Here is a 26,615-nt window from a genome sequence, read left to right on the forward strand (position 1 = left end):
CTACAACAAATCAGACTGTGGAAATTGCCAAAGAACACCATTTGCTGTATGCATTTCATAGGGCCAAAAATCTATCATTATTGTTATTAATCATTTGAAATGCTGGTCAATATGTAATACAAGACAATTCTGGAGAAGGTGTATAATACCAAGCAGTTCTCCAGTTTATATGTTATATATTTGCAGCCTGTCAACAAGCAGATTTGGGAAATGTTATTGCTAACGATGGTCTTCTTTAAAGTGTATTTCCTTAGGCTGTCCATCAGTTATATTTTAGTAGTTACTGAAGGACCACAAGTTGAGTAACCCCAGTGATGGGTAATACATATGCCTAGACATATACAATGTCTAGCATTTCCCACTCGTTTGCTAACATACCACCTGAGGTGTTTTTGTTTTGGCTCTATCATGGTGAGGTAAATTGTGTGCAATATAAAGCTTTGTAACATGTTTCCTACTTACATCATCTTCTCTGTGGGGGACCCACTATGCTAATGGCCCATTAAGTCATCCCTAGCACAGTTACTTTATTTACTGTATATGTTCTAGACAAGTCACTCTCAGGTTAGTTCTGGACTGAGATACCAGGAAAAATCCTTGTGGTCCCCTGCTCGTCTGTTGTGGCCACCACATAGTTTGCACCACACTCAGGGTTGCTACCTTTGCTGGTGGCTAAACTGAACAAAGGGGGTGGAGCTGATTGCATTGGGGGTGGTGCAGTAGTGCTGGGGGTGGGCATGATGATGTCAGGGGCAGGCAAAATGATTTTCGGTGGGGTTTTGACCCCAGGGTGAGGTTATTGCATCACTTAAAAAAAAGAACAGAGTCCATCAAGTTCAATTCTTCCAAGTGTTCCCGGCACACAAAAACCTATACTAATCTATTTATACTCACATACATAAACCATATATACCAACATCAATACTAACTGTAGATATTAGTATCACAATAGCCTTGGATATTATGCTTGTTCAAGAACTCATCCAGGTCCCTCTTAAAGGCATTAACAGAATCTGCCATTACCACATCACTAGGAAGGGCATTCCACAACCTCACTGCCCTCACCGTGAAAAACCACCTACGCTGCTTCAAATGGAAGCTCTGTTCCTCTAATCTAAAGGGGTGGCCTCTGGTGCGTTGATTGTTTTTATGGGAAAAAAGAACACCCCCCCATCTGCCTATAATCCCCTCTAATGTACTTGTGCTGAGTAATCATGTCCATTTTTTCCAGAGAAAACAACCCCAACTTTGACAGTCAAACATCATAGTTCCATCCCCTTTACCAGTTTAGTTGCACATCTCTGCACTTTCTCCAGCTCATTAATATCCTTCTTAAGGACTGGAGCCCAAAACTGCACTGCATACTCAAGGTGAGGCCTTACCAGGGACCTATAAAGAGGCAAAATCATGTTTTCATCCCTTTTTCAATTCCCTTTTTTATACAAGACAGCACTTTATTTGCTTTAGTACCTGCAGAATGACATTGTCTTGAATTAGACAACTTGTTATCTACAAAAACCCCCAGATCCTTTTCAGTTAAGGATCCCCCCAAAACACTACCATGTAGTGTATAACTTGCATTTATATTATTTCTAAGTCCAAAGTGCATAACATTGAACCTCATTTTACATTTTGCTGCCCAGTTTTCAAGTTTAATCAAATCGCTCTGCAAAGTGGCAGCATCCTGCATGGAGCTTTGCACAATTTAGTATGAAAAAACATAGAAACTTTATTTTCTACTCCCACCTCCAGGGCATTAATAAGCAAGTTAAAAAGCAAAGGACCAAGGACTGACCCCTGCGGTACTCCACTAACCACACTGGTCCAATTAGAAAATGTTCCATTTACCACCACTCTTTGTAATCTATCCTTCAGCCAGTTCTCTATCCAAGTACAAATGTTGTATTCCAGGCCAATATCCTAGAGTTGTATCATTAACTTTCTGTGCGGTACTGTATCAAATGCTTTAGATGGCTGAATTTCTGTAATGTTTTCTCAAACCAGAGAGAAAGTTTTGAAAGGACAGCCCTGCAAAACTGGGATGTCTGACTCAAAATCAGGCATGTGGCAACCCTAAATCTATCTATATTCTGCCTGATAACTAAGTCCAATGTATTTGAATGTATTATACTGAAACCAGTTATTCAGAAATAGAGCAATGCTAATTTGGAAAAACAATTCCTCATATTTGACTGATTTGCCTTTTCTTTCTGTACTAATAAGAAATTACTGAACTTGATGATAACTAAGCCATGAAAAATTACAGTGAGTATCTTATTATTTAAACGTTTTTCATTTATTGGCCAGATTATTGTTTGGGTTTCACAAGGCTGAAAACCATTTGTACAGTTGAAACCCAAATAGGCCTAAGAAAAACCAAACTGTTTGCGGCAAAACTGAACATGGGGCAACACTAGCTATAGCACACCGACTATCTGCTCCCACCCACTTCTTTTTGTTCATGCTGCAGACAGACACTGGGCAGCCAATCAACATTCAGAATTCAAGCAGTGCGCACCTCTCCCACTACTGCTGCTCAAGTCAGAGAGACGGCAAAGTAGCATGTCAGGTTCTCTGGTGGACCCCCAGTGTTCCTACACTGGATACATATAAACACAATTACATTTGATACTCAATTTGTGATTTCTATATATATGTGCCTTCAGAACATATTTCTGATTTGTAAGTGCTATTTCAGCAAAAAGATAGAACTCTAGTCTTTTATGACTTTGTTTTGTCAGGTCTTGTAAAATGGGCCCTTCATCTTGTTTTATTCTGGGATCTTGTGTGGAAATGGGCTCTAGTATGTTATAGCACTATGCACTGTGCTGTGTAGTTCACTTAGGGTTTATAACCAAATTATTAGTTACAATTTTGCCCTCAGACCTATCAGACCATATTTTAATTTGCTGATGTAGTTCTGCCTTTTTTGCACTAGATGGAGTTCTTGCGAAACACCATTTTTCCACTTTGGTACAGTGGAATAGTAATGATTTATTCAAAGCAAGAATATTAAACTGCAAAAAACAGCAGTAATGACTTTGGTTATAGAGCTTATGTGTAGGTTAGTTTAATGCACAAATGTTACATTGGATAATATAAAATTGGCAACTTTTCCCAACTTTGGATCTCTAATCGCTGGCTGTATTATAACCATTTTTAACAGTTCTTTAGTGCATTCATGCATGAAACTGGCACATTGCTTTCTTTTGCATTTAGTATTAAAATGAATTTAATAAAATAATATTTTATATATAATATTTTTACTGAAGCATTTGAAGGAGTTGATAATTTATTGCTGTACTTTCATTGTATTTACCTTGGCAGTTAGGCACTTGTTAAATATTTGCCTTAAAAATTTTCACTGTTTTCCTGAACTGTATGTTCATCTTGTTTATGCTTGGTATTATACATATGGCTTGACACATTTTAATGTTGTAACTAAATATTGTAGCAGCCTGACACACATAGCCAGAAACAAAACCATCCCTGCACTATTAGATTGGCTTTCTAGGGACCATATTATTTAGTAACATTACTGAGCAACAGGAAGATTAGGATAAGATTGCACTTGCTGCCATTTTAGTTTTATACTGCCAATGGATATCCACTTCATATTGTTAACGCCTGTTCATATAGTGGATCATAACCTCAAGATCTGCGCTCCACTTGTTTTCTCGGCCAAAGATGACCATGTGATTGGAGCAAAGAATTCAGTTTTCTTTTGGTGCCTGAAATATTGCTGCTGATCCAACTTGATAAACAGGATACTTTAATTTAATCTGTAATATTCATTGTTGAACTTGTGTTAAAGTTAAATATACTCACAACTGGTTTAGCCCTAAAGAATTTCTTTGAATAATAATATATATACGGAGTATATTTATGTCTAATTATTTAATTAATACAACAGTCTCATAAACACTATCTACTATTTCATATAAGCCATGACTTCATATGTTCATCATAATTCATATTCTTTAACAATATGTGACTTTGTTAAAGGCTTTGTAGACATGTGATTCTTTATTTTAACCTCTTTCCTGCCAACAACTAGGCTAGGCAACATGCTTTTTCTTTAAAATTAAAAGGGGTGGCTCAGCTTTAAGTTAACTTTTGATATGGTAATAGAATGTCCTATTCCTAGCAACTTTTAAGTTGGTCTTCATTATTTATTTTTTATAGTTTTGGAATTATTTACCTTTCTCTTCTATATGTTTCAATCTTTCAAATGAATGTAACTGACCCCTGTAGCTAAAAAACGATTTCTTTTTGAGCTTAAAATGTTATTATTGTTACTTTTTTATTCAGGCCCCCTCCTTTTCATATCTGAATCTATCATTCAAACAACACCAGGTAAAAAAGAACCTGGTGCCTACATAATTGCTGAAATTCCAAACTGGAGAAACTGCTGAGCAAAAAGCGAAATAACTACAAAAAGCGATATAACTACAAAAAATAACAAAGAAATAATAAAAAATGAAAACAAATTGCAAATTGTCTCAGAATATCATTGTCTACATCATACTTAAGATAATTTAAAGGTTGACAGTCCCTTTATATCTTATATCTTAAACTGTGTTTCTCCGACTGAAGTTACCCGTTGTAAAGGTATTTGCTATTGAAAGCAATGTCTTTGTCCTTTGCTATTCTCTCCATTGCTTACCTTGACTACATATACCATTAAAACAATGGGAAATCACCTCTCTTTAAGCCTTGCATGTTGTGCAATTCCACTTCTTCACAGACTGTTTCAGTGGTAAATACATTCAGGACCAGCAGGGCAGCAGTATATTTAAGTATGATAACAAATGTAATGTAATGTCAAGCAGACTGTTGGCTTCATGAATTAAATACTAATTGATTTCTGATCTATGTAACTTTGTTAAACCCTGTTGATTCTACGAAATTAACTTTTTGCTTCCTTTTACATGAACACAGAATCATCCGAACTAAGGTTCAACAGCCAACAAATCAGCAAGTTCCTCCATCCAATCATAGCATAGGTAAGAAATATTTCATATTAATATGATTACAGTATCAAATCTTTAGGAACTTTTAATTACTGGTATGGAAAGATAATTCTTTCAGAACTCACTTACTAATACATGTCCTTTGTCATTCTCCAGGGGCTGAACATGGTAAATTAATTTTACAAATAGTGTTAAAACGTTTTGTATTTTACTGATTATTATGATAAATAGATTTCACCCTGAGACAGAAAATTGAAATTTACACTAAAAATGCTAACGGGCCACTGAGAAATGCTTGATAATTAAAGTAATAAATCAAAAAATAGAAACGTATTCATAACATTTTATGCACCATTAGCCAGAAAGTAGTTTGAATGCGTTCTTCTCAGCCATAGATTCTATTCTTTTTTCATTTTTATGCATTTATAATCTTTAGTGGAGAGCTAGGAAAAGTTTTTAAACTCAATTTTGAAATGAAATCTGATTGGAAATTTAGTGAAGAGTTTATCTGAATTAAAATCCCTTTGCCTCTCCCTTGGATTACTCTGTTTCAGCTCATTAAGACCATAATAACTCAACAAGACTGTGTTAGTTCTCTTCTATTGCTACATAAATGTCTGCACTTAATTGATAAAAATCAGATTTTATTTTTTTGCCTATGGCCATATGTTTATCAACTCTTGTCAAGGCAAAGTCCTAACCATGTATTATGTGTTACACGGAGTTACTAAACTCTCCACTTCTGTTCAGTCTGTACAGTATCCTAAACTAAACCTTCTTTTGTAACTCAGAGGCAGTCAATGTACCCTGATGAAATAAACCCAATATTGGTGGGGTAGGAGAAGGCACAGAAAGGAAGTTAATCGTCCAAATTCACAATGTATATCAATGTATTTATTTATTTGTAGCACTCATAAGTTGGTCACATTAATAAGAACTGCAACTCAGAATATTATGGCATGTCCCTTTAATAATATGAAACTCTTTTCAGCATAAATACAATAATTTTTATTTACAATATGGATGGCATGCTATATATTTTTTTCTGTAAAAATGATCATTAATCAAAAATGTTTTCAGCTACATTTCCTGGTAAGTTATTAATTTTCGTACTTCTCTTGACATTAAATTCCTTTTTCATGCGTTTGTGAGCTGGGTAATAGGTTTTAAGAGAGCTACATTTATTCGCTCTTATGAATAAGACATGCATGGTGGCGTGCTTTATGTATGTTGTTGTAGGGGAAGTCTTTATTGATCAGATTTTATATCTGTAGTAAATGTAAGTATTAAAATGACCCAGGGTGGAATGTGTTCTTAGGTTTGTGTGAAGTAGTGGTGTTACTGGGCCCAAAAGACCCCCAAACCTTAGGGAAGATCAACTGTGTTGCATCAGGTCGTGTGCCCACCCAGCCCTTTATACTCTGAATCCCAGGGCTTTACTGTTAAGCCCATTGTCACAAATTGCACACCGCAGTATAAATAAGATGAAACCCTGCCCCCCCCCCATGCCAGTAAAAATAGTCCACATGCAAATCGTGCAATTTCTGTCAAAGGTCCTTAATTTTTTACAGTCATTACTGTAATACTTCATACAGAGAAGAATTGTATTTTTTGGAAACATATTCCTGCGTGTTAAGAAAATATGTCAGAATTCCAATAAACTGATTGCATTAGGGAGCTGGTATTAAAACAGTTTACTGACTGCAAGCTTAAACGAGCAGCTTGGTCCCCGTGTTCTCTTAGCTTTATACCTCTCTATAGATGCAAATTGATGATCACACATCAGTACAAAGCAGTCTTGTCTTGGTAATCCTTCTTAAAAGGGTTTCCCCAAAAGGATGGAGGATTTATACCTTCATCCTATTTAGCATTCTGTGTAGTGCCAAGGACTTATTTGTTCCTCCCATTGGAGCCTTACCCGGGTCAGCATGAGGAGTTTCATACAAAGGATTCACTGAAGCAGTACCTTAGTTAGTTATTCCTTCAACTCTAAGATCTTCACCAAAGGAGAAAAATAACATTTGTTGCTTCTTGCTAAATTCCACCTGCTTGACTTCCATTGACGGTTTGCTGATTGTAGATTACTTTAGTTCTTTGCATCAGTATTTAATGTATCAGTTTGGCTTTAGAATTGGGAAATGCTTATACTTAAGCAGAACTAGGAGGTGAGAGCAATATTTTATTATTGACTACGGAGGATATATTTTTTATACAATTAAATGGAAATGTCACTTAAGCTATGAAGCAATATGAAATTACTTTAGTAATGTCACTGTGAAATAGACACTATCCAAAGATCTCATATTAAAACATTTATGTTATTTATATTGTATTAACAACACCTAGGGGCACATTTACTAAGACACGAATCTGAACTGAATTGGAAAAATTCCGATTTGAAAACGAACATTTTGCGACTTTTTCGTATTTTTTGCGATTTTTTCGGCGTCTTTACGACTTTTTCGTTACCCATACGATTTGCGCGAAAAAACGCGAGTTTTTCTTAGCCATTCCGAAAGTTGCGCAAAATCTGCCGATTTTTTCGTAGCGTTAAAACTTGCGCGAAAAGTTGCGCCTTTTTCGTAGCGTTAAAACTTAAAAGGTGCAACGTTTCGCGCAAGTTTTAACGCTACGAAAAAAGCGCAACTTTTTGCGCAAGTTTTAACGCTATGAAAAATCGCCAGATTTTGCGCAACTTTCGGAATGGCTACGAAAAACTCGCGTTTTTTCGCACAAATCGTATTAGTAACGAAAAAGTCGTGACAAATACTGATCATTACGAAAAAAACGCAATCGGACGCATTCGGCCCGTTCGTGGCTTAGTAAATGTGCCCCCTAGTTTCAGCTTAATTGATTATTTTTCAGAAATGTATTTATTCAGAATTATATCGTACACGTACTGTAGTTTGACATTTTCATTATTTGCTTTGCTTTCTCGAGAGCTTAACAATTAAATTGCTCTAAAAATCTTTCTGCAGGGTATAAGAACATTTATGTAGCTGTCCCTGTTGTAGTTACCAGTGCGGGAAACTATTAGTAGATGTATTCTAAGAACCATATCCTCCCATGATATAAGGCAGCATTACCTGGCCATGCCCCCTCTAGCATCTAAGGAAATTATTTTGCAAAAAGATGGCTATGCTAGAGAAAGGAATTTCAGGCTGAGTGAATGGTACTTTTATAAATACAAGGTAGAAAAAAGCAAGACAGCATTCATACCTTTATACAGTTATGGGTTTTCCAGATAAGGGATCTTTCTGTAATTTGTTTCTCCATACCTTAATTCTGTTAAAAATTTAATCATTAAAGTGATACTGACACGAAAAAACTACTTTTCAAAATATTAATGTACATTAAAAGTTACTGTAACACCTATTTGGCTATAATATGGCCAACCCAGGCTAGTAGCGTGCTGTAGAGCATGTGTTACATGCGACCTTAATGCACAGGAGTGGGCCTCCGCTACGTGGGAGGTATATAATGGATCTGAGGGTGTAGTTGAACTACAACTATATATAGTAGTGTGGTGCAATGGATATTAATGGAGGCCAGAGGATTCTTATGGATGAACTGGATAATACTTTATTTGTCCAAGACAATGGAATTCAGGGTGTTTCAATTCTCACTCAATAGATGGTACACAGTATGCAGTTATACAATTGATGTAAAGATGGATAAATAGCAGAAGTATGATGCTCCCCTGGATATCCCTTCTCATCAAGAGGTTGGGCAGGTAGAACACCAACAGTGTGATAGGTAGGAAAGCTCACCGGCATAGTCCCATGCTCTTTTGGAGGTTAGGGCAAGGCATATTTGCTAACCTATTCCCCTAGCACTTCTGTGTCCCTAACCTAAGGCCAGTAATGCCTGTTAGGAAGACTACTCCTTTGCTATTATCCTTGATGGAGCAAATGGCTGCTCTTTCTATATAATTCTGTCTTAACTCACCACTTCTAGAGGGTGCTATGAAATATGCTGCTATACTGTCTTCTCCTCATTCACGGGGCCCTGTCCCCGACTTAATTTGGATGGATATGTGGCTACTGGGCCGGATCTGTACCCAGGCTCGATGGAGCTCTGCTTCAGGTAGCAGACCGGCAGCCAAAGAGAAAGTCACACCCTCCTGCCAGACACTATATCAGTCTGCAGGGGGCGTGTACTACCGGGCTAAACCTGTATGTAAGGGATAGCTTAAGAAACTGTAACCTGAGCATAGAGGGTCTACCCAATAACAGTACAGATAAGAATAGGTAGGGAAGTAAAGCCATAGGGAGCTTAACCCTATGGGTCCCTACATTACCTATAGGTCATGTTCATCATTTTTTTCTGATAGGGCTGCTTTTGTAAGTAATTGTTACTTAAAGTTCCTAAACCTGACTGTTTTGCCCACCTCACTGTCCCTTCTCAGCCTGCCAGTTATAGCTTCTAATGCTAATGGACTATTGCTGCACAAATATGGCAGCCCCCTCATAGAGGAGCAATAGGGATCAGTTAGGTAATGTTAAAGCATTGGACAAATACTTTTATGGCAAAATTCTAGAGCTCATGTAAAGACAGTATAATGATAAATGTAAACAGTTTAATTTTAGGTGTCAGTATCTCTTAAAATAAGCCCCCTAGGAATGCTTTTCCTCTATTAAAGATTTATTATATCTTGGGATTAAGTACAAAGTACAGGTATGTGATCCCTTATCCAGAAACCCGTTATCCAGAAAGTTCCGAATTATGGAAAGGCCATCTCCCATAGACTCCATTATAAGCAAATAATTCTAATTTTTAAAAAGCTGAAAATTGTATTTTTCTCTGTAATAATAAAACAGAACCTTGATTCCAACTAAGATATAATTAATCATTAATGGAGGCAAAACAAGCCTATTGGGTTTTAATATTTGAATGATTTTTTGAAGACTTTAGTTATGGAGATCCAAATTACAGAAAGATCCCTTATCTGGAAAACCCCAGGTCCTGAGCATTCTGGATAAAAGGTCCTTGTGATAGAGGACTCAGTGCAGCATTACTGTAAGTGCTTATGGCTGTATTTATGTCTATACCTTTATGATAAAGCTTACTTAGTTTTTACCTTTCCTTCTCCTTGATGGAGTCTATGGGAGATGGCCTTTCCAAAATGCAGAACATTCTGGATAATGGGTTTCTGGATAATAGATCCTATCCCTGTATTTCAGTTGAGCATATACAACAGGGGAAAAGGGAATTCTGGCATTTTAACGTATGACAACAACATTATTGTATCCCTTTTATTGGGTCTGCAGAATCATTCCAGGATTTTTGGTGTATTCTGAAAGTAATACAGAAAGGTTATTGAGATTTCTACAGAAGGTTTGTATGAAAAAGTGTTTGTGTGGTAAATAAAAGATACAAACATACAAAAGATAACAATCTGCATCAATAGTAAAGTACACTGTATGCCTAGTATTACATTGACGCTTCTTGGCCTTTATTACATTTCTCTGTCAGGGTAGAAGTTGTTGAAATATATATATATATATTTCTGTGTCTTTCTTGTTTAGTTTCCACTGGATCTGTGACTCAGGTCTCTTCGGTAAGCACTGATTCAGCCGGATCATCTTATTCTATCAGTGGAATTCTGGGAATTACATCATCAAATGCAGAGACTAACAAGCGCAAAAGAGATGAAGGTAAACTTTACAATTTTTCCATGTAATGTATTTATAAATACAATCATTATTTATGTCTAAACTTATTAGGGATCATCTACAGGCCCAGACTGGCAATCTGTGGATATGGGCAAATGCCAGAGGAGCTGCTGTAAGATGCCATAGACAGTGAATATTCAGTGGGATGGTGAGGGGCTGTTTGGGCCTCTGTGTACTTGACATACCAGGGCCTATTTTGTATCCCAGTCCAGTCCTGATTACCTAGAGAGTGATAGTATATGGTTTCTTTTTGGAAAGGTATTGTGCATTTATATTATATAACAAAAACTAAATTGGGTTCAATAGCACACAGTATAGCAGCCTTTCATAGAATGCTCTGTAATGTGACCAGTTCTAATTCCAAACCAGTTACATAGATGTAACTAACAGGACATAAATCACACAAATGTAGTCTTGTGAAAGTTCATTAATCAAATACTCAAAGAAAAGTTGCAACTAATTAGAGGAGAGCCAGGGTTACAATGTATCACTGTGGGTAGGTGCCCGGTTCCTGTATTTTTGGTCTCTGATCTCTGATGCTCCAACACACTGGGAAATCCTATCTCTCATTAATTCTAGGCTTATTTAGAACCTTGGTAAGTCAACGTGTGTTATAGAAAATCCCTAGGACCTAATGATATTGCGACCTAATGATATTGCAACCTCTAGAATTTATTATACGTAAAATACTGGTACTGTATCAATATGAATACAGAAGGTACTGGTGATGTATGAATATGGACATCTTGATTATATACATATATATAAATATATACAAAATATATTCATACATGACCTTTTGGGAAAATTATCATTCCATAGATTGGATATTTATGATTGAGTTATAGCTTTAAGTATTAAGTTGATCATTGTAAATTGTGAATCACTTGAGTTTTATTTCAAAACAGATCTTAAATTTACCATATGCATATCAGTCTTATGTCCTTTTTACTGTTTTTGGTGTTTGAAACTTTCTCATTCTGTTTTTAACTTTTTATTTAATGTTATGGTCAGTTTTTGTTTACTTTTGGTAACAGGGACTTGCTGACTTCATTGCTTTTGGTCCTTCACATTGCTTTTCTTGCCACATAGTACAAATCTATGGTTTGTGTTCATAATTGGGCTGTGTTAGTCAATACTTTAATCTCCACATTAAACTACATTTGTGTAAGTGTGAATGCCTTTCATCTTTACTTGAAAGTTAAGTATATAGTATGTGTTTCTAATTTTATATATATTATATAATATAGATAATTGAGCATGTAATGGTTTTTTTCATGTTACATAACATAAAAGGGCAACATATATACACTGCATTTCAAGGAGAAATATTTCCTTCAATTCTTCTTTTTGATCAGGGCCATATTAGTTCATATCAAAGTTACAGGTATTTAGAACTCACCTAGATCTCACCTAGCTTTAGGTTTTTGAATCACTGACATAGGGCTATTGGAATTTTATGGGCTGGACAATTTGAGAATTTCCATTGTTTGCCTTGTTAAAGTATTTGCACATATGTAATGGTTTACTGAATTTGGTCATACTGGCAGTATGCAATCACTGGGTCAGTGAATGTGCAGTGCATTGATAATAACTGATTTCTACCATGTATCACAAATTTGGCATGATGTGTAGACTTTTTTCTTCCATTTTTTGCTTTAATTCCAGAAAGCGTCACTTTTACCTCTTTTTTCAATGATTTATTTGTTCATTCATTTACTTTCAGTTATTAATTGCTAACCTAGGCATTGTGCAATGTATCAACTGAGGGGAGTAAAAATGTTTGTAATGGAAAATATAATTGCAGAGAAACACGAAAAAGTCAGGGTTTTACTTATTAGTGTTAAGCTTTTTATGTTTTCTGTCTATTTGTACATGGTAAGAATCTTAAGGAAGATAATCTTAAAGGTCTGTTTTGTATAATATTATGAGCTGAATCATTTAAAATACCTAAAAGACTGCACAAGGAATATACAGCATTGTTTAATGCTTTGATGCTGATAGGATTTCACTTTCATGTTCCAAAAAGTCCCAAAAAGTTTTAGACCATTACCCTTACATTTCATTATTAGCAAGACAAGGGTTGTTGATCAGACAATAGACTTTTGAGGGTAGTAAAATTTAATCACCCAGGTTGTTTTGTAGCAGTAATGACCCTGTAAATGGATTTCTTACTGAAATACCAGCTTAATTGCCTCTCTCTCAAAGCAGTGGCAAGCAAGGAACATCTTAGTTAAACAAATTTTGTTCTGTGAGCCTACTTTTTTTAATTTCTAAATTTAGTAACAAATGTATTATTGTAATAATAACATGCCATAAAATAATTTCAAACAGCTGATAAGGGCCATGAAACTGCAGGAAAAGGGGCAAAATGAAATACCATGCAGTGTAGTCAAATTTTCAGATGGCAGCTAGTAGAATAATTTGACTAATAGTCCCACAGTGGCATCATCATACAGAAATGTGGCCCAATATTGCTCCATATCAGCCAGTAACTCCATACATACCCACAGGGTGGTTGTCAGCATACCATTTTGCAATAAACTGTGAATAGTGAAAAGGCTAGGCTGTTGTTGCAAGTAATTATTTTTCTGTTTAGGGCTACTTTTGTGTTGTCACACTGCAGCCTGATTGCTAGGATCTGGGACCCTAGTAAAAAGCTAGCAGATGAAAAGGAAATAAATATCGCACTATGCATGGTCAATATCATTGGGGTATTTTCTATTGTTTATCATTTAGATCAGTGCGTATCAAGACTTTTTCAGTAAGAACCGACTTTCAGTTACAGCCTTTGGTCAGGGCCAACCCTTTGCATAAAGCCGGGTTACAGGTATAGGAAATATTTTTGTCAATCAGTCATATTTCCAAGACACCAGATATGTATCTCAGCCCAACACAGCCCATCATGCTTAACTGTCAGGTCTATCCAGGAGAACAAATAGACACGCTTTTTAAATCCCCAAATCTCTCCCTAACTGGCTCAGCTTTGCCCTCCAACACTGCTCAGATCCTCCCCAGGGGGTATTAGATAGTATGATTTAATGAGCAAGACCCTCTTTACCCATAGTACCTTAGTATTTGTATGTTTTTTTCATAGTATATAAGATTGCATTGTACATCCCTGCAGAATATGTTGGTGCTTTATAAATGCTTGTAAATAGAATTAAGCAGAACAAGGATACCACTACTATAATGCATGGGCTAATAATATTCATACAATAAAATCGCCAGTGAAATGCTTTGGTTGTATTTTGTAGCATTAGTCAACTTCAAATTTCAAAACCTTCAACATTCAAAAAAGAATGGCATTTTGGGAAATAACTACTAAAACTGGTCTGGTGGGGGAGATATGTTGCCATTTTTCAACATGACTAGTATCCATTAGTGATTCAGTTTAGGAATGAATGATATATGTATTTATTTACTTTTCATAATTAAAAATGATTTTGCCTTTTGCAATAGTTATATTTTGGCACCAAAAATGATTTTGTAACTAACACCAGCTATCACAAGACAAATTAGGTGAATTACGAAAATCTGTGTGCTGTGATAATTTTGGCACTAAACATATTTAGTGTTTTTGGACAATGACTTTTAGACAAGTGGCTTATTCACAAAAGATGAGAAAGCTCATTTACATCCACGAAAGTGAACAATTTTAAGTACAATCACCATGTTTCCCCCCCCCCCACAATGCAGAGTTTTCCCCCTAGAATTCTAGCATCATTTCAGATGAATCCTCATAACATTTACTATATGTTTGCTTTAAGATGCCTCAGACTGATTTAAAAAGGAGGTAAGAAACTTTCTTGACATTGTAAGTGCAGAATGTGATGGAGAACAACGGAGATGTTCAAGGGGTAAATATATCCTTACAGTACAGTCAGTATGTTTAGAGCCAGAAGCTGTATAGATAAGAAACACTGAAAGCAATTACTTGTGTGCTAATTTGGTGAATAAATGCTAAACAGATAGGGCTATAGATATGGTCTAAGTTTTGTTTTTATAAAAAATGTTTACTTTTACTTTTAAACAGTGCAAGTGGATAATGGTCATTGTCAATGTTGTAGGGGCCAGTGTCTAAAGGTTGCCATACATAGGCAGATTTAAGCTGCCAGTTCAGCCCCTTAAATCTTATTGGGCAGGTTTGATTCTCCTATCGGATTGAGGATCGCATTGGTGACGAGCAGATCTTATGATATAGGGCTAGCTTAAGTCACAAGTTCCCTTCCAGTGTAAGGAGGCTTTAAGAATTCTTTTTAGTAAATTGCTGTACTACCTTCTCTTTTAGACACAATTCCAAGGAATTAATTAAACTGAGATGAACAGTACATGGAAGATAACATTGTGTTGGGAATTTAGTATTTAAAATACAGGAATCTATTTATGAAGTGCTGAAGGAATAATGTTTACTACTTCAACATGCTTCATGGTTTTTCATTGATAAAAGTTGTTGAAGTCTGAAGACAGTCAAAGACTTTATTGAAGAACAAGTGGAAATTTAGCTAAGGTAGCCAAAAGATCTGATAATTTCGGGAATTTCAACAACTTTATTTAATTTATTGACAAGTTATACCATCTTTCTCTCATTTTGACAGGCCTTAGGTCTGTGCTGGTTAGCTAATTTTCAATATATTTTATTCACAGCCTGTGTCGAATTTATAACCAGGCAAATTCCCTCTAAATTGTACTGGTATAAAATATTTTTGGAGATGTTTAATCTGATTTCATTAACTGAATTAGGTTCACATTCATATTCCATAACATGCGGCATCATGTTATAATTTGGTAGACCAGTGTTGACACATACTTTGTCGCCATTTTAAGTGTAGTACCACCTTTATAATGGACTTCCACACTGTTCAAACATGTAAATGTATATATCCAGCAAAAGAAAATTCTTTAACGAGATCAGATAACTGAAACCAAGGAAGATTATCGTTAGAGAAAGAATCACAAGATAGCAGTAAGTAAGTGATTACAAAGGTTACCGGTTTTTAAACTTTCTCTATTATTATCAAATTTTTAGCTTGCTTTTTGCCTTCTGCACTCATAGAATAGAAGGTTTTTACAATTTCAGCTGAGTAACTTGTATAGAGTTGATTTATTACCTCTTTGTCCTCCTAACTCCTGACATCTTTTAAACAGATGTCACCAGCCTTTAACCCAGTGGGTTGCCTGCCTGGTAACAACAGGGGCAAGCCAAATCACACAATCTTTATTAGTTTATAGGGTTCAGGGTGTCATTTTTTTTCCTGCAATAATATGGACTCAGAGCAGATGTGACTTAGTAGGGGTTCAGTTGTTTTCACTTTGTGAGATAGGACAAATAATGGAAGACTGACACAAAGGGGAAACATAATTTCTAAGCAGTATAAATGGAGTAAAAGAAAGAACATTTATTTGGCATCAAGAACTGTAACATTCCTTGAGACTTTGAAAATTGGATTCTTAAAAAATATCCAGAATAGATTGCTTTGTATCTTCCAAAAAGGCTAATGATGTAGAAGATGGTAACTCTAGGAAACATCAGTAACTTGTATGAGTTGATTAAATCTATTTCACTTACACCGTACTACCAAGTTGATGAGATATTAAAATGGAAATCTAGATATTGAACTTCTTTGATGTCATAATTTCAAATATTGCTACTTTTGTGACCCAGTAACAGGCAAATGCACAAACAATGAAAAATGCCATCATAGTGGAGTTGGCCCATTTACACCCTGCATTAATTGGTAAATATATATTTACTTCCCCCACTTAAACGTAAAAACATGGGTCTGTTTTAGAGAATCTAAAAATCAAATAAGGGTTAAAACTATTTTAATATCTTTTAAAAAATTTACAGTTTTTATGCTAGTATTAGGCTGATCACCAACTTTCCCAGCTAGTAAGTTAGCAGAAACTAACTCTTTACAAAGAGCAGAAATAATAGTGAACTTATTTACTCTTATAAGTATTCTTTGCTGCTATTTTCTTTTAAAAACATAATATGTACTCTTTCAATAACGCTGTGCCTTCTTCGCCAAGTAACTTTTAATAAAACTTCATTAAGCAATACTTACATATTTAATCATAGAACAAAAATAAATTTGATAATTCTTAAAGAGGAAAATTAGGATTTTTATTATAAAATAAAATGACAGAAATTGAATGAGCAACATGTCGGCCGTATTTCATTTTGACATATAAAAATGTGCAATTTATATATGAAAATAGGGCCATTTTTTTCTAATTTTCTCTCAGTGAGATATAGGATAGTATTTTTTTTAACATAAAACCTTTTATGGTATTAATTCATATTGCTATTTTGTAAACACTTGAGCTGGAATAGTAGCCTTTTGAAAAAGCGATGGGAATAAACATTTATACCTGCAATATATCTGGCAGGTAACATAGTAGGGGTATTTGTACTTATTCAGTTGAAATACAAAGATTGTCAAAAGTGTGCCCCTTTTACCCCTGTATGTTTGTTAGGCTCAGGAGTGAGGATGAATGCACAGTTGTCTGTGCTTAGACGTAGTGCATAGACATGGTACAGTATAGGTAAACAAATGACTATAATCGAGCACAGAAACTAGTTCAATAAATCATAGGCTCTTAAATAGTTTTTCATAACTATGTCTGTTCAAAGGAAGGGGTCAAAGCATGGTACATTATAACAACGTCAACCAAAAGTTAACCCTTGCAGTTCTGTACTGTACAAGTTTGGGGCCCGTTATCCAGAATGCTTGGGACCTGGGGTTTTCCAGATAAGGGATCTTTCCATAATTTGGATCTCCATAACTTAAGTCTGTTTTGCCTCCAATAAGGATCAATTATATTTTACTTGGGATTAAGTACAAGGTATTGTTTTACAGAGAAAAAGGAAATCATTTTCAAAAATCAGAATTATTTGCTTATAATGGAGTCTATGGGAGATGGCCTTTCTGTAATTCAGGACTTTTTGGATTACGGGTTTCCGGATAAGTGATCCCATACCTGTATATCTTTTACTAGTTCCTAAGGCTTAGCGAAAACCATGTAAGAGAATAATAAAAGAAAGTAAATAAAGCATTTTTTGTCTGACTTTTGAAATTAGATTTTTGCAGTTGGTTAGATTTAATATTTTCTCTTATGTCAGTCTTAAATAGTATATTGTCTAGTGGAGCTGTAATGAAGAAAGACTCCTTGGAAAAAGCAACCAATATTTTATTTTTAGTTGCCCTGTAGGATATTTAAAATCTATGTTCAGGTATGGGATCTGTTATCCATTGTCCAAAAAAAAATCTCTGAATTACGGGAAGGCCATCTCCCATCTCCCATAGACTTAAAAATAGATTTTTTACCTTATACTTGATCCCAGCTAGGCTATAACTAATCCTTATTCGAGGCAAAATAGTCCTATTGGGTTTATTTAATATTTAAATGTTTTTTTCAAGTAGACTTTAGGTATGGAGATCCAAATTACCCCTTATCCACAAAGGCCCAGGTCCAAGGCATTCTGGTTAATAGGTCCCATACCTGTACTGCACTTGAATGGGTGCCACAGTCTTGCTTTGCAGAGCATCCAAATGGTTTACAGTCTGTTAGAGAAATACCTCTAACAAATGGCTAGATTTGTTCTGGTTGTGCAGCTATGTGTTAAAGGGTTAACAGTCTAACCTAATACAAAACTTTATAGAACATATTTAGAACAACATTTAATATGTAGTTTTAGCATAAAAACATTAAAATTAACAGCTTCCTGACCATAATGTATGCAAGATGGCGTTAATGTATGGATTCATTGCATAAAGATACAAAAGGCCAAATCCTTAAACAACATATTCCGATTAAACACAAACATGCTTTCTAGGTGTTAATGCACTGTATATTTCCTAGCACCCAGTGATAAGCAAAGCTGTCAGGTATACTGGGAACTTAGTCCAACAACAGCAGCTAGAGGGCTGCCTGTTTGAAATATTAAATTGACCTTGTTTGTTTTCCAACGCTGGTTTTGTCTATATTTCTTGCACTAGCCCAGGCCGTCTCTTTTCTAACTGGAACCCTGCTAAACTCCTGGGTTCCATGGATCTAAGTGGTTCAGCTTTATACAAAGCAAATCTTCCTGGTGCCAAGTGGGTTAAACATATAATACAGTGTAGAATGCTGAGGCATTGCAGGATGTGTGCTCACAACCTTTTCTTCATATTGTGGTCTTTATTCCAGTCTAGAATGTGAAGTGTAATGTTCATTTATCAAAAGGCAAACAAGTGCTTTGGAAATTGAAGAAGGATAGAAAACTGTGAAAAGGCTGATGTGAATGTTGGAGGGAAAGAAAGATAGAAAACAAACAAAGAACTCTTGATCTCCCGGGAAGATTCCCAGCTAGTTTCTATTCACACCATCCTCTGTTATCTCAGTTTTATACGAGTGCTAATGCACACAATTGTGAAACTGCCTTCCGTGGAATTGGCAAGAAAACTGCCATTAAATGATAAAGTGATCATGAAAAAGGATCAGCTCTGGAATGGATGTTTGTCAATAGCAGATCTGTGGGCAATTTTCTTTTTTTATTCTCTATCCCTCTAATATTTTGTTTATCTTCTTCCATACCTTTATTGAATTGTAGATCCCTTTGTTTTTAAATCAATATGGAAGTAATCTTATAAAATACTTCAGTTGACTAGAAAAGATTCCCATTCAAAAAATGTAACATTATGGAATGAAAATATGACACCTTGAATAAAAGAAAGAGCTAAGTAGTAATTGGTATTTCATAAATATAATTAACATTGGTTTCAGTTTCGTAAAAGTATCATGATACATGTATAGTCGCCAATTATAGCCCCACTCATGCAGGCTAATTAAGAGAGCTTGCTTTGTTGTTTTTAAATTGTTGTTTTCCTTTTCTTTCTTTATCTGTTGGCTGAGCTCTATAAATAAAAGTTGCAAGTGTAAATCAAGGAAGATGAATTTAAGAAAGGCTTTTGTAAGAGCTACCTTTATTCTAACCATATTTCTGCCATAGATTTTGGCAAAAATGATTTTATTTTTTTATATCTACCAAAAAATTTACCATCTCCAAATAGGTAAAAACAAAAAAAAAATTCCTAGCTTAAAGTAATTACACCTAAACGCTATATATTACTGCTAGTCCCTATACTTTATGGAGGATTAAAACAGACTAAATAACTAATTTTACAAGAAGCCTATGTACAGAATCATAGAGTTTAAGAAAGGTATGAAACTTTCTAAGCAAAGTTGTAGACAGTAAAGGGAAAGTGTTTGTTTGAATTGTATATCGCCTCTAGTTTAGGTAAATGCTAACTTCGATTCACATGTGCATTAATGGTTACCATATTGGCATACATGTGACCTAATAAACATATTCAGGAAATAAAGAGCTAGTAAATAACCTGTATAGTCTTAGCTTAGGAAATATATATCACTGACAAGGGGATATCTATTACTTTTGACAATGCATTCTCCCTGCTGGGTTCTTGGTAAGCTTGCACACTGTGGCTACCTCTGCTTTTATCAGATCCACCTACAGTAACTCCAGATGACGCCACCCCTAAGATAGACATTTATATCCCATATTCCTTTTTATAGACTCCAAATACCCCAGGCCCAGAGTAATCATTAAGCATTCCTTTTGCAAATCATTATCACCTTCCCAATAAGATACCTGTAAATATTGGTCATTTTAATGAATAATGAAGTGCTGTAAAAAGCATTTTCTATGCTTGATATTAATGTTTGCCTTTACTAATTCAGTTGTACCATGTAAAACATTGAAATAGGAGAAGTGGGTGGAGCTTGTATATTCTCAACAGGGAATGAATTGTTTCTACAACTCGCTTTGGCAAGACAATCTGTAAAATGTGAGAACTTAACTTGCTTTGACTATTTGCAGAAAATTCAATATTAGTTTACATGATTTCAAATATAGGTATGGGATCTGTTATTCAGAATGCTTGGGACCTGGGTTTTTCCGGATAAGGGATCTTTCCGTAATTTGGATCTCCATAACTTAAGTCTGCTAAAAATCATATAAATATTGAATAAATCCAATAGGATTGTTTTGCCTCCAATAAGGATGGGACAGTTCTGGAGAGCCGAAGGCCTTTGCATGGCTTTTACCTTATAACTAATCATTGTCGAAAAGTGTACATCCTTCCAAAAATATCCAATTTTATATTATACACAGGGTAGTTTGTTTACAAAACCAAAGCCTGCCTTCCATAACATAATATCACTTTAATCCCCTTTTTATTCATTTAATTAGATAATTCCATTCAAACGACTAATGTTTGCTGTAGAATTAAATATTATTTTAATGCCTGCATTTCTTTATCAGATTCATGTAAGGGCTAGCCCCAACTGCAAGCTCTTACATCATTTAGACCACATTAGAGCTCATCCTGATGATCAATTTCAACACAGGATAAAAATACAGAGAATTAGAGCTTGTTCTCTGGGGATGTCGTAAGTGTATCTAGCTAATAAACTAATCCTTAGCAAATGAAAAATGTAACCATAAGAACATTAAGCGGATAGCGTGTTAATGAACTAAAGATGGATGCACAACAATATGTGCTGTATTTAAAAACCAAATTACAGACATTACAGCTAATACACAGTTTGGCTGTATGTATTTGCCGCTGCCCTTGTAAATGTTGCCTGTGTATGAGGCCCCCTCAAGTACTCAGAGCAGAGGGCAAATGGCCTTCTTGAAGTAGATTTCCTTTTGAGATACAGGAGAGGAAATAAATTAAATTATGTGCGAACACAGAGAAGACGAAGGGGAAAAAAATGTTGCGGAAATGGAATAGACACAGAAAATGCGCTTCGGCAGGCATTTGCAATTTAATTGATATTTGGCTGCAGGAAGCCAATCAGTATAAGTAAATTGACGTTATAAGATAAAAATAATCGCTTAATGGGATACCTTCCCCCATGGCTGATGCAGCCCAAATAAATGTAGCCACACACACAGAAGCAGCGTGATGGCTGTTACAGGGTACAACTTGCTGCTGCCTAACTGGCAGGGTTCTTCTCATTCTGCAGTTTGTTTTTATGGCATCTGTCTTCGCTCCCCGAGAGAAGGCAATGAGCGGTTTCACATTGATTGCCACTGCAGCCAACGGCGGGCGAGAGAGAGACCGTAATTAATGACTCTATTTGTTGGAGCACTGCTGAGAACAATTGAGTTTGTTATGGCTACAACTGATGCCAGCTTTCTCAGGAGCTCAGGGGAGGTGTTTCAGTCTGGAGTCCAGCAGTCATAAGCCGGGCAGTGTACCAGATGATCCACGTGCAAGGGGGGAAAAAGGCAGGCAGATCATTTCCTTAACTCCTTCACTCCTTCTGAAGCAAGTCATTTCAGTACTAATTCCAAAACATTAAAATAATTAAAAGAAAAATGCTTGCAGAAGATTTTGGCTGATACATTGGACTGCCAGGGGCTTGCTGGACTTGCAGTAACAGAAACTTAGGGCCTGTTTATCACAACTGGCATTCAATGTGGATAGCATTAAAACCTATTTACTGCCCTTGCTCCTAGTTATGTTTGTAAGCTCCTTAGTACAAGGTCCCTTTTCCACAATTTTGTTACTTACCATTCAGCTATTTCCCTCTAATATGTATCTGTACATTTCAGTTAAGAACCATGTACTCTGTGCTGCACCATATGAATAAATATATAAATCTACGAGAAAGTTAAGATTCGACTTTATCTTACCAATGCTATACAACAGTGATAAAGCCAACCAGGTCATGATCAGAAAAATCACTCCTCATCACACATTATATATATGCCATTATATATGTGGGCCAAGGTGCAAAGTGCAAAAAGAAGAACTCTGCACCTATTTAATTCTCATATTGTGCCCACATGCTTAAATAACAAAATTGAAAATGCACATGCTTGCCAATGCTGGCTGCCTATATATATATATATATACTGAAGGAATCTGGAATCTAGACATGCAAGCTAAGGAGCACCAGTAGCCACAAAGTGCAGAAGCGCTATGTACTCACCACCTGCAAGGTGGGTGCAATCTTTGTTACTATGTGCAAAAAGGGGTGGGATTATGTGCCTCTTGTGTACATGGTCATACTAAATGGTCCCTTATAAAAATATGTGATATATATATATGGATAGGAAGTGATACCCAATTAGACTTAAAAAGGTTAATAAGTATATTTGGCGATAATATGTGTTGTTTCACAGTTTTGCCTTTTAACTGGAATGGGCAATAGCAAAGACTTTCGAACCTTGGAAAATCTAGTCCTCCAGTACTCATATTACTTCTTGCTACTCTCAGCTGCACATTATTCTTAGTAACAAATCCTTTGCATCTCTACCCTAATCTCACCCGCTTTATGGGCAGAGTATGCAGAATACAATCTAAACACTTGCAGTTTACCACAACCACTGATGCTATTTCCTGATACTAATGCTGTAGTAATAGTTCAAGGAGAACCAATTGTGTCCCTTCTTTCTATTTAGATGCAAAAGTTAGAAATTGCTTATGATTTACTTATGAATATATTGGAGCTCTACAAAGGCAAAGAAGAGCTACAACAATTTCACAATTTCACACTGGGTTTGTATCTGCTTGATGCTGCAGATGTTTGTGCACAAACTTTTGGTAGGTAAAATTTATACTCTGATAAAAGTATAAGACTACCCTACTCAATATGGAATTTTTATATTGGGCCCTGGATAAGTTTACTTTTCATAGACCTTCAGTGACTTTTAAAGGCTTATAAAGTTCAAAGAAAGACAGAGGGAATCATGGACAGAATACCAAGCTACAGTTTCTTCAGACTTCTCTCATGCAGCACTGATGGTTTTGAAGCTGGGTGTTGAATGAAGTGATGATGAGTATGTGAGTGAAGGATCGTGGAGGATATTTTGGGCAGGGCATAGCATTTTCTAATTTTCTCCACCTATATATTATATATGATTTGAAGCAGAAAAGCTGTGTTATGTGGTTCTTTACGTTGAGGGCAGTGAGGTTGTAGAATACCCTGCTGGGTGATATTGTGATGGCAGATTCTGATGCCTTTAAGAATTCCTTGGATGAGTTCTTGAACAGGCATAGTATCCAAGGCTATTGTGATGCTAATATCTACAGTTAGTATTGATGTTGGTATATATATTTAATGTATGAAAAAGTATAGATAGGTCGCTGTGGGTCTATGTGTGTGTGCTGGGGGTCACTTGGAAGGGCTGAACTTGATGGAGTTTGGCCCAGCTTAACTATGTAACTAGTTATATAAGAAACAAAATAAAAACCTATCAGTGAAAAAGTTCTTATTGGAATTAAGAAAAATCAAGTTATCAGGCAGTGTAATGAGATTCATAAACTTTTTATTCTAATATCATTAACAATGACAATCACCCAAACTGTTGAAAAATAATTTTGCATTTTGCTTGAGCAACATGTATGTCTCTTAAGTGATTTTATTTGTGAATGCTATACCAAATATCGCCTTTCCTATCTAATGCATCTTCATGGTAGATAGATGCCTAACTACATACGTCTCTGAGATGCAACTATTTGCAAATACAAACTAATACACTTCTAATATAGTGGATCCAGTGGAAGGTTGAAAAACCTATCTGAAAACTTTATGACTCTTAAATGGCAATTAGACCAGTCACTGGATTAACCTTAAACTACCAGAATTCTTAAGGCTATTACTAACAATATCTTTGTATTTTCTCAAGAGGAAAAAACATCTGTCTATTAAACCTTTATGAAATAAAATCAAATAATTCACAAATACCTTAATGATGTATATTACATACCTTAAATACCTTAATAATTATCTTACGTTATGTAATTTTATTATGCACATTAAAGAAACTGAACTTTGAAAAATACATATATATATATATATAGAGTTCAGTTCACATATTCAGGGCAAGAGAACTGTTGTGGCACACAGAAAATGATCTGTGTACATCTCAGAATAGGACAGCTGGTCTGCGTATACCTAACAGGTCAAGCCTTGAAATGAAGAAGCAATAAACCAGTGAAATGGTACTATCACCAAAACATGATTGATCAATTGAATTCTATCAGAGACAGTGGGCAGTGAGATTAACTCAGGCCTGATAGGTTCAATGAGTTAAAGCATGATGTTCATTTCAGCTTCATTTCACCAGTCTTTGCTTGTGAAATTGGTCAATCAATAGAGGTTGAAGATCAGATATATATATCGTTGACCATCTTATGGGGAATATAATCTAGCAGAGTCTGCTCCTGGCTCCTGCTGCTTTCAGTGGATAATAGAGAAAGAGCTGAGACTCTATCAGCGGCTTTGAAATGCTCTGATATCTCCTCAAAATGAAAGGTATTTTTGGATCTCTATCTTTTTTTTTTTTAATTCCAGATTCTTTTTTTTATTTTCTGCAAAACAATCATACTTTTCTGAGAGAAACAAAGTCATTTATTTTGAAAATATTTTGTGCTGTTGCAACTAATGTGAGAGTACAGTGACTGGGCTTGAAAAATAACACCTGCTTAACTCTTTCGTAGCTCTCATGGACAACAAATTGATAGCATTAATCCCCTTTAATTATCACTTTGAGTCAGATGCATGGTACATTGACAGACAAGAAAGCTGTGGCCTCTACATCACTTCCAGTTCAATCAGATAGGGTGGGTGACTGCCCAAAAAAACTGAACAATTGTATTTGTTCATCCCTGTGTATAGTCAGTCTGAATAATATTCCTACACATAACACAGAGGTTGGCTTGTTTATTGCAACTTTTAGAATACAAATACCTGCAGAAGTCCCTATTAACACAGAATACATTCAGCTGTATTTAAAAGGGGAGTAGGAGGGCTATAGACATACCCTTACCTTTTTCCCCACCTGTACCCGAACTTCCACGTCATTCAGATGTGTTTATTAGGGAGTGTTGATGCCAGGTGGTAAGGGCAGGGCTGGCCTGTACCCACTGACACTGTTTTATGCACCTTATTTTTTATTCAAAGGATACATTTTCATTTAAAAGATACATTTAAGATAATTTAAACCTTATCTAGAGTTTCTCAGTGGCATGATTTGTGTAATGTATCCTGCTGTGCGACTGTGAGTGACAGTTCCATTTCTTTTGTCAATATACAACTGGATCCATGAACTGATTTGTATTTATTTTCATGTAAATCAAAAAATACAAAATGGGTGGGAATTTTTTATATTCTTTGCAGTTGGATCTGATGCAGGGACACACATGACTTCTATAAAATGTACCAGCGGGTAAGAAAGTTGCTAAACTATATGGACAATGGGCACAAGGGCTGAGTTTTGATTTTTACCCTAGGACACATATGCCTTTGTCTAATTTTGAGTGCTTTTTAATAATATTAGCCCGTTTAAATTTCTTGACCTGCAAAATGCAATGCAGTATAGTCACATTTTTATAGATCCCCATATTTGTGACTGTCGAATAACTAATAATAATCACACAGTAAGAGGATTCATGGCATGTCAGCCTAAATGTACACATAAATTGCTTTATCATTACCACCATGATGGAACTTGGCTCTTACAATATCTCAGGACAAAGTTAAAGCAAATTACTCCTATTAAATTGGACCTGATTCCACAATATCCTCTTTGCTCTTAGCAGTAATTCATTTCTTTTTATAAGGAGTAAAACGACAGAGGTGGCATCCATCTTAATTAGTCAGAACATTCCAGTGAAGTAAGGCAATTATCTGAGCCTCAGTGTAATATACTTGGACACTACTGGTATTAGATTCTCTCAACATGTGATATGTCCTTAGGAAGATTTAATGTTCATATGTATGTTGCAGGAAGTTAACAGTGTGCTAAATACTGATTTAGGCCCATGACTTGCTCATTTCTAAAAAAAAGGCAATGCCTTTATATCTGTAAAAATCTCCACCTGCTAATGATAAAAACGAGGAACTGATGTGAGATTTAAGCAAAAAATGCAAAATAAACTCTGCA

General features: G+C 35.6%; 1 protein-coding gene across 1 annotated transcript in view; it reads left to right on the forward strand.

Annotated features, from left to right (window-relative positions):
- The window catches only part of pax5 (paired box 5), a 120,718-nt gene that overhangs the window by 24,340 nt on the left and 69,763 nt on the right, over positions 1-26,615 (forward strand). The window contains exons 4-5 of the mRNA XM_012953200.3: positions 4,942-5,006; positions 10,502-10,630. Coding sequence (XP_012808654.1) covers positions 4,942-5,006; positions 10,502-10,630 — 194 coding nt within the window. The remainder of the gene's footprint in view (positions 1-4,941; positions 5,007-10,501; positions 10,631-26,615) is intronic.

The sequence above is a fragment of the Xenopus tropicalis genome, chromosome 1 (genome assembly GCF_000004195.4).
Source record: "Xenopus tropicalis strain Nigerian chromosome 1, UCB_Xtro_10.0, whole genome shotgun sequence".
Taxonomy (NCBI): Eukaryota; Metazoa; Chordata; class Amphibia; order Anura; family Pipidae; genus Xenopus; species Xenopus tropicalis.